This window comes from Synchiropus splendidus, chromosome 3, assembly GCF_027744825.2.
Source record: "Synchiropus splendidus isolate RoL2022-P1 chromosome 3, RoL_Sspl_1.0, whole genome shotgun sequence".
In the NCBI taxonomy this organism is placed as follows: domain Eukaryota; kingdom Metazoa; phylum Chordata; class Actinopteri; order Syngnathiformes; family Callionymidae; genus Synchiropus; species Synchiropus splendidus.
The window spans coordinates 17,333,814-17,343,284 of NC_071336.1; the positions used below are offsets into that span (position 1 = coordinate 17,333,814).

Consider the following 9,471-nt stretch of genomic DNA (forward strand, 5'->3'; position numbering starts at 1 on the left):
GAAGTGAAGCCATGAAAACAACAACCTGGGCACCCAGCTTCTCCCTTTCAATCTTTTCTTTCTGCCATTTCTGCACTTGCCTGAGTGGTCCCCGCGTCTCTCATCAGTCAAAACTTGGCGCCGGCCCACCGCACCGTGTTTGAAAGCCATTTAATGGACCCTGATCGTCTTAATCAGTGTGAGACTCCCGCTCCCCCTGGGCTCATTATTTCCACGCTGCTCGGTTTCTGCTGGGCAAGAACGGACGGGTGGAGTCGCCATCTAGTGGCGAAACCCTGGAGGATTTCAAACGGATCAGAAGTGAAATTCTTAGTGTGATATTAGCGACAGTCGACATTAGACGCCATTCAGTCCCAGACATTGCACAATTAAAACAGGTAAAAAAAATTGATCTGCATGGAAGTGCAATCAGAATATTGAGTAGTTGAATTAAAAAAAAAAAAAAAAAACGGTTTATTTATCTTATTTGTATAGATGCATTTCAAAATTGGAGTTGAATTCGAAATTTTTTACACATAATCATTTTCCAAAAAGTTTTTAAAATAAGTATTTTTAAATTCGCAGACTTTCAAATTCAACACATTCAACAAAAAAAAACAAAAACAAAAAAAAAAACACCAGGCTGTGCCAAATGCCACCCTCCAATTTTCAGTCATGTGCAGCAAGATGCCAGCAAAGGTTGGCGTCTAGGTTAAACAGTGAAGTAAAGAATTGTCATCCCAGACTGACTTATTGTCGTCACAATGTCTGTGCATCCGTACAAACTTTATTTAAAAAAAAATTGGAATTAGAATACATGTGTCATTTCTACTATTCGTTTTGGAAAATGAGTCAACTCAACACATGTAAAATAAGCATTAACGCCACTGCATTAATTACACTAAATCACCCTTTAAAAATTCGTATGAATTAAAAAAATATGTATGTGAAAAGCGCTGTCTTATATCGAGCCTTACTTCAGATGCTTACACTTACTGGAACTAAAAGTCCCGAGTGAGGCCTTTCTAGTGATCATCATACAAATCAGAAGTTAATTTAGATTTTTTTTCTGAGCGATCTAGTTTGACTCAGTATTAAGACATGGTATCAACTTCTATGAGATAGAACTATCGGACACTAGCTCTTCCAAGAAGCTACAGATATGAATAATAAGGTAAATGAAAGTGGGCTGACAAAAATGTAGTTAACAACAGTGAACAAGAAAAATCTTTTATTTTCAGTAAAGAACATGAGTTGAGGTGAGAGCAGAAACATCCTTTTCTGTTTTATAGTTGCATTTACTGAATATAGGAAGATGGCTGAAACCAATTTAGATAAATTGAACAATCGTTCAGTTCACACTCGAGGCATGTCCTGACACTGCTGACTAGGGGACATCACAGTGATCTCCACGTGAGGGAATAGAACAGTTCACCATCAGGTTGCAACACTGGCTCTTTAGTTCAACAGCATCAATGTGTTTGCAGACAAACATCTTGCATTGTAAATTGAGTACGAGTCCGCTAGATGACCAGCCAGCGCCCTACCCATCAGGATCAGCCTAAAACCATATTTAAACAAATCTCACGAGTCATCACACACCTTCAACTGTGACATACCGCTTCTGTACGATGAGAGTTAAAACTCTAAAGGAATGTTGAATGACACTTGACAAATCAAAATGAAAGTAACCAACCACATTTGAAAATATATGTAGAAACAAAACTAATGGAGAAGTTCCATGTTGATTTTTTTTTTTTTTTTACAAAATTAGGAAAGAACATTTTTTTATATAAGTCTCTGCACCTTTGAACTGCTGGATGATTTTCGATCAAGTGTGTGTGGGCGATGGAGTATGAAGGTGTGAGGGAACGTGCAGTGTGGAAGAATGGGCAAGTGGTCCCGGCTCATAGTGGTTGAGAGATTTGGAGTCCGTCTGTGGTTTTGTTGATAGGAGCTGGTTTTTGGAGGCAGCAGATTGGTGATTCAAGTGTTTGTGAAGAGTATTGTTGGCATGCAGTGGCTCCCTCTCCTCATGTGGACTGGCAACAGTGTAGGAGTCTGGTTCTGGAGAGCGAGTGTGCAGAGCAGGGGAAAATCTCTCAGAAGCAGTTAGCACAGCTGAGGGAACAAGCGAACAAGTGCTGTTCAAGCTGCCAGCGCTTTCCATCAACGGGACCGCAGTTGGAGCTTCGCTGGACAACTGGAAGTCAGAGGGCACTGCCGGACTGGAAGCACATGTTCTGACACTTTCAGAGGTAGATTTGCTCAAGGTCGGTTTCTCTTTGGAGGACAATGTTTGATCATCTCTTTCAACAGGGGACACAGTTGTGTATCTGTGACCTGGTGAGGCAACACTCAGATGAGAGGAAAAGGGCTGATGTCGGGAGACTGAGGTGCCACGAGAAGGACAAGGAAGCATGTGGGAGTTGGCTGAAGAGAGCGGATCAGGTAAAAGCAGGCTAAGGGATTCAGCTGCGGGACTTGTACAGGACCCCTGCTGTTTGAGAGCCAGAGTCTGTGCAAAATGTTGTTTCAGTGATGTGATGGGTGGGATGACTTCACGGTAAGATGTGGGACTACCAGAATTTTTGTACTTTAAGGGTGGTGGTGCATTACTGTGTGTTTGGATGGGGCCTGTCTCTTTCAGCTGCTGAGGACATTCTGCTTTGTGCAGCTGGAGAGGCGGCAAAGGCAGGAAGGAGCTATGAAGCCGCACCGCATCCGAGGTCTCTTCTCCTGATCGTTTGGCGGCCGCTTCAGATTTGGTTGTTTCGGGCACACACCTGGCGGCAGAGTTCAAGTGGGCTCCGCTTTTGGCAGCCAGACCCTCCAAATCATTCAGAACTTTGACAAGCAGGTCGGAATATGAAGGCACATCTTCAGGCCCTCCAGCCTCCACGCCAACACCTCCTCTTTCAGTGCCTCTCAAGTCATTTCTGACTGGCCCTGGCCGGACAGGAGGCAGGTCCCGATCATCAGTCACATCCAGGTCAAAGTCGCTGTCAAGTGTGAGCAGGTTTTGAGACTTGGACCTTTGGAAAGACTCCACCTCAGACCCGTCGGATCGTCTTTCCAGGATGTCAGCGGGAAGTTCAGCCGCATCATTATCCACGGTCGTACCCACACTTTCAGATGGAGCCAATGGGAGTGGAGGGATGTCCGAGAAATCCACTGTCTTCTGACTGCTGATTGGGCTGCTGCAGCCACTGCCCTCGCTGATGACGCCAGCCTGGCTCTCGTCACTGTCAATGGTGATGATGAGTGGACAACTGAGGGAGCGGAAAGAGAAAACAGTTACAATCCAGGTCGGGTGCTACTACAAGACAGTGAAGTACCTGTTCTGCTGTGTTCTCTTGCGTCTCTTGTGAGGCTTATGGCTGGCCCGTGTTGTGGAGTTGACGGTGCCTTCATAGATGATCTCCACACTAGGGCTCCGCTCCTCCTGACACCTCCTGCTTCTGCCATCAAGAGAAAGCAAAACATTCTAGCTGGCTTTCCTCCGTATACACAGTTGGTTGTTAGCCAATGCTCAGAAACAGACTCGTAAGTCCTCACCTTCTGCCACTGTTGCCCACTCTGCGAGCACGAGTTGAAGATCTCTCCCTCGTTTTTCTTTCACGTTCCCCTCTTTTTCTTTTCCCTTGATTTCGGGATCCAGGTGGCTTGTAGCATGGATCATCTTCAAGATGCCGACTCTTGTACTTCCTCTTCCCGCCAGGCTTCTCTTCACAGTGATCCTGGAATCCAGGTGACATTGACGGGGTGGTAGACGTGTTCAAGATGGGTGATGTAGGCCGAGGGGATGAACAGAATGATGATGGCGAGGAGGAGGAGGAGGAGGAGGAGAAGGAAGAGGCGAATGGAGAATCCTGTGAGTAGAAGTAATCTCTTCGGGAATGCAGCAGACTAGGGGACGCCGGGGAGTTGGAATCAATGCTGGAGTACAAAGGGGAAGAAGAGCGGGAATGGTCACGGTTGGAATGAGCTCCATGTTTCCTGAGATGATGAGGGCGATCCGCTTTTCTTTTCTTAACCTTTCTTCTCTCTCTTGACGCGTCACAATGAGAGCGCTTTCCGTTTAGTTTGTGCCTCTGTTTGCTCCACGTCGCCTCTGGTGGACTGATGGCACATACGGATATCGCACTGCTGTCAGAAGAATCTGACCAGGAGTCGGGATGCAGACGAGAGCCTTTCTCTTGCGCCTCCTTCGACACACTGGACTGCTGCTCATCCTGGCAGGCACCTGACGTGGAGGCAGAAATTGCAGGCAAGTATGAAGGAGGTGGAGTCTTGTCTGCAGCCGTCTCCACCTTCTTCTCATCGTCTACCTCGGAGTCAGACGACAGCTGCACAAGTTCAGGAGTTCTCTCTGCAATAGGTTTCTTGTAGCCAATAATGAGACACTCTTCCTCTCCCTCCTCGTCTGCAGGCTTCTCTTTCGCATTCTCATTAGCCTTGGATGGAGGCCTCAGTGAATCTGAGGGAAGTGTACTTGACTGCTCGGCGGTGGAGTAGGAGGGCCCAGGGGTGTCGTCGTCCCACCCAGACAAACTAAGATTGCTTCCTGAATGGATGCCATTAGCACGATCTCTGGCCACATCACCTAAAAGCTCCTCTTCTGGTCTCATGGTGGTTGTCTCCGCATTCTCCTCACCCTCCGATATGGCAATGACCGAGCTGCTGTCTGAGCTAGTGCTTGAGCCATCGATCTCCATAGCTGCAGACAGAGGCTCGTACACAGCCTGTTGGTCGTACAAGTCCAGGCTTAGCGGCGAGCGAGCAAAGCAGACCAATTCATGCAAAAAGTGGTTCGTTCGGGCCAGTAGAAAAGGACGCATCTCATCCTCCAGGACACGCACCTCCTGCAGGCCGTGGCGCACCAGACAGGACATGATGAAGCGCTGCACAATATCAACTAATGAGCTATGAGCACCATAGAGCACCGTGAGCTCTCGCCGAAGCCAGGGGCGGAGCCTGTGCAGTGCAACTGGGTTGCATCGAAAGCTTTCAGCTGATACGTCCTGTTGCTGTTGGTGGCCATTGATTCCAGCAATGCCAGTGACTTGAATGCTGCTACGATAGAGGGAGCGACGGAAAGCAATCGCCTCCCTTTCCCTCAGGGGGCGCACTAAGCCACCTTCTCGCTGCACGCGTAGTCGTGCCGCTAAGCGGCTCATTAAACGGCGTGAGGCACGGTTGTTTGGCGCGACAGACGCTGCAGTCCCGCCAAGAGCAGTCAAACCATCAAATATTACACCACGCTCAGCGTCCACCCTTGATCTTGCATCAGGGACCTCACCCTCTTCAAAATCCCCAGCACTTGCGGGAGGGACAGGATGGTGGGGAATCATAGGAGGATCCAGGTACCACTCCCACACAGCTGGTCGATCAGCTCCGTTCGGATTCTGTCCACCTCTCACCCTCCTACGCCGCCGACTGGTTGTCTCGCCACCATCATTTGCTCTGTGCCTCCTCAGCATCAGTCTCATCTGGTGGTCGCTCCCTACTGTTGCTACTGTAGCAACAGTGACTGCATCACTTCTGTTTGTAGGCTGTGGACGCAGCACATATTCCTTGAACTCGCCTTCTGCACGGACAGAGTGCAGGATGGAGGTAAATGGCTGCTTACAGAGAGGACATTCAGCCTTGTTATGGGACCATTCCTGAATACAGGGGAAGCAGAAACGGTGCAAGCAGAGGTCCAGGTATGCCAAGTTATTGAAGCGGTCTAGGCAGATGGGGCACTTAGAGTCTGGTGAAGCCTCCTCGGGTGCCAAAGTCCGTGCAGACGCGGAGGCAGACGAAGAGGGAGGAGGTGAGCTTGACGCTCCGATAGCTGTGGATGAATTGCTAGTCTTCTTCCTTCTGCTGCGGCTGGCACTTGCTCTGTTCCGTGGCTCCTCTTCTGATGGCCTGTCATCTCCAGCAGCATCAGCAGAAACATTTGCCCGGCGCCGAACACGGAGCTTCATACGAGTTGGAACCATCACCTGTACAAAGAAGGAAAGCTCTTGAGTCGGTTGGCGTGATAAAGTTTCTTTTGTAAAGAAAAAACCTTAACTAGCACAGCATACCTGTCTAAAAGAGAGGCACAGTTTCATAAAGAATCATGATAAGCACATTCTGCACACAAGTTGCATGAATGATAACTTGTTATATGCAATCAAATTTAAAGTCATCCCGTATTATGCTGATTTTAGGGACTTTTGATTGATATTAGATCCCAGTTGTGCACTCTAATGGGAATTGTGCATTTATTATACAATATTACTACTGTTGGAATTGCTTGTGTTACTAATAAAGAAGTTATTTACAGATGGAGGAATGCTGAATGAGAGTGTATGGCTGAGTGTGCGTGAGAAAGAGAAGTTACAGGTGGAGTACAAAGACGGGAGTGAAGCAGATACTGGAGGCCTGAGCAGACATTGTGACTTATTAGAGGGTCCAAGGTTAGACGGAGGACGCTGGAAAGTACTATCTTCTCCAGGGCTGGAAGGAGCTGGTCCTGATAACAGCCACCTGGGTCCGGAGTAGGGGAGTGTGCCTTGTGTTTGTTGCCATGGTTACGAGGGAGCCAGTGACTGGCACTGGCGTCAACGCCTGAGGACCAATCAGACTAGGACGGAGCCCACGTGGAGAAACTTTTGTGTATAAATGGGTCAAGACCTCAGATAGTTTTTTGTCGCTCTACCGGACTACTGCTAAGGCCAAGTCAGGCGTAGTTGCTGACCCAGAATTCTGCTTATGTATTAGACTCCTCTGTCAGGGAACACATTTTTTGGATATATATATTGTTGGATTCTTGGCAGTCATTCTCACGAGCAAATGGACGCACGGAGATACAGGCAAGGTGCATTTCCAACAAGTCCTAATTTTAAAACAATCCTCAATGAATCTCTACATACAGTAAAAAATTGTATTTCCTTCTTTTCTTGTACTAGTAAAAATTAAATGTAAAAATAAGGTCAAAGTCATCAAAACTTAAAAGACATGGTTCACATTTAAGTCTAAAAAACAGAGTCAATGGTCCTCAAGTTCCCCAAAGCAGGATATAAGTAGCATAATGAAACATATTGTTAGAATAACATGTTCCAGTAATTATTAGAACTTTTATCAGAAGGTTGTAAATGTTTACTTGAAGTTGAATTTCTTCATCATGGTTCAGCTTTCAGATTGCATGGTGAGTTTACTTAAAAAAAAAAAAAGTTGACCTGATTGTGATTGTACATCACACCACGGAGGGGTGGAGGCGCTATTGAAATTTGCTAAACTAAAAAAAAAGAAAAAAAAAAAAACTCAAATACGGCTTCATATCATCTCACCTGTTCCATCCCAAATTCCTGACAAGTTAAATTTTGCATTAAAATACACCCTTAACTCCACCATTGAAAATGGGCAGCACAAACTTAGTAATTCACAGTCTCTTAATAATATTATAATATATAATATTGTTTACCTTTGATAAAATTCCTTCCAGACCTCGTAGTTTTTAGATTTGAAGGCACATTAAAGACAAGCTACATAATAAGTGAAAGTCCGTTTCTTGCCGCAGTTCAAACACAACACAGTTTGACTTTGAGGACACAAACCAAAAGGCCAATTGTGTCACTGAGCGCATTTTACCACGGCATTTATGGAGTTGAGGCCATAGTTTGAGCGATTGACGACTGGACCAATCAGCATTGCGAACTCCGGCGACGGACCAATCAAACGGCCATATTTCCAGGTTTACACGCAGGACATTGTTTACGCCTGCATTTCTAACCTCTTGTTAGTTTTCTGGAAAATAAAATTAAAAGAACTGCTGCATCGCAAGACACTGTGACAACGACCAATATATTAACCAGCCCACCGAATATCTATCTTCCGCATGAATACCTATTAATGCTGTAAGTCTCATATCAGATCAAAAGACAACTAAACACATAGCTGTGGACTACGTTAAGTCGATCGTAAATACAATATTGACCGTGGTTTCCCCCCAAATAATACTATCGAACGATTACTTTGATTGTCGAGATTATACCTGTCACCACAAAGCACGGATGCGGGATAATGTTAAATGCCACTAATGCCATTACCCAACACCAAGAAAACAAATATATTTAGCCTTTAGCTTAGCGGCACAGGACGTTCCTCTAACACAACACCAACAGTTAAAACACAGCACACGCGTGCACGCTCTGTTGTGGTTATAGGTGCACAGATTAAAGAACATTTCAGCTATGTTAGCATGCTAACCTCTTTAGCTGAGCAGAAGACGACTCCTGTGGTCGCACCGGAAGCTTCTCATTCGGGGTCTCTTCTCCTCCTCCAGGTACACCTCCCCGCCGTACGCAGCATCCGACCTAGACAGGTCTGCGGGTCACCTGGATACGGGACTGGAAAGCCTCGAGAGTCGAAGTGCCGGCAGCAACCAAGAGAATCCGAATGTTGTCGAGGTACCGAACAGCTGGACAGGCAGTTACCGCGGTGACTGATGGGTAGTGAACCATCCAATTTTTACTGGGTTCAAAGATCGCCTATGTGAGGGTTGTCCACTTCGAACAGTTTTCATGTTCCACTTTTTTTACGTAATTACAAACAGCAGTTTGTGAGCCTGTACACGCTCTCTTATTCAACAATGCACATAAAAGGATCGAGTAATACTAAGATTAGATTAGATTAGATGTGTGTGTTAGATTAGCCACACAATGGGAAAACTCAACATGTTACAGCAGCCAATGACAACGAAGACACTGACACGTATCAAAGACATTGAAGGTACACGACGAACATCTGGAAAACAAAAGTGAAGTCACAAACTATCAATACAAGACAAATAAATATCTATAATGTATAAACAATTATGACAAAATAAATACAATCTAAGTAAAGATAAGTAAATATATACCACATATATAATGATAAATTATGATATAAACAATAAATTGTATAAAGAGATAGATAATAAACCAATGATCAAGAATGGTCATCAGTCAGTCCATCAGCTTTTACTGCTGTACAACCTGACAGCACCGGACAGAAATTAACGTCGACATAGCTCCTGGGTGTCCTGGAGGGGGTGAGACAGGTTGGCCATCATGGATGACAGTTTGGCCACAGTCTCCCCCCTCCTCCACCGACTGGAGAGAGTAGCCCGGGACTGAGCCGACCCTCTTCCCCAGTCTGTCCAGCCTCTTTCTGCCCCTGTCTGTAATACTACCCGCCCAGCAGATGACTCCACAGCTGGTGCCACCACAGAGGCGTAGAAGGTCCTCAGGAGCAGTCTCTCTGCCTCCGTAGCAGGAACAGCCAACTCTGCCTTTTTGTTAAAAAGAGCATCCGTGTTTATAGTCCAGTCCAGTTTGTCAGTTAAGGTTCACACCCCGGTGCCTGTATGATGCCATCCTCTCCATACCAGATATCAGAGAGTGTTGGCCCTGACAGAGGCCCACCACCAGCTCCTCGGTTTTACCCATGTTGATAAACCGTATGTTGATATTATAT

General features: G+C 46.1%; 1 protein-coding gene across 1 annotated transcript; it reads right to left on the reverse strand.

The window, feature by feature from the left end:
- Positions 1-1,195: 1,195 nt before the first annotated feature.
- On the reverse strand, positions 1,196-8,598 carry LOC128756483 (E3 ubiquitin-protein ligase Topors-like). The gene is made up of 4 exons (XM_053861037.1): positions 8,224-8,598; positions 3,538-5,972; positions 3,318-3,440; positions 1,196-3,251 (listed from the first exon to the last, which is right to left on the reverse strand). The coding sequence occupies exons 2-4, from the start codon at positions 5,967-5,969 to the stop codon at positions 1,811-1,813; spliced, it is 3,996 nt and encodes a 1,331-aa protein (XP_053717012.1). The 5' UTR covers positions 5,970-5,972; positions 8,224-8,598; the 3' UTR covers positions 1,196-1,810.
- Positions 8,599-9,471: the final 873 nt, after the last annotated feature.

What these genes read in the sequence shown, in the direction of transcription:
- LOC128756483 (XM_053861037.1), bottom strand. Translation starts at nt 5,969, where the DNA reads ATGGTTCCAACTCGTATGAAGCTCCGTGTTCGGCGCCGGGCAAATGTT. An exon ending in GTGGGCAACAGTGGCAGAAG is followed by an intron (nt 3,441 to 3,537) that starts GTGAGGACTTAC and finishes TCTTGATGGCAG; the next exon opens with AAGCAGGAGGTGTCAGGAGG. An exon ending in AAGAGAACACAGCAGAACAG is followed by an intron (nt 3,252 to 3,317) that starts GTACTTCACTGT and finishes CCGCTCCCTCAG; the next exon opens with TTGTCCACTCATCATCACCA.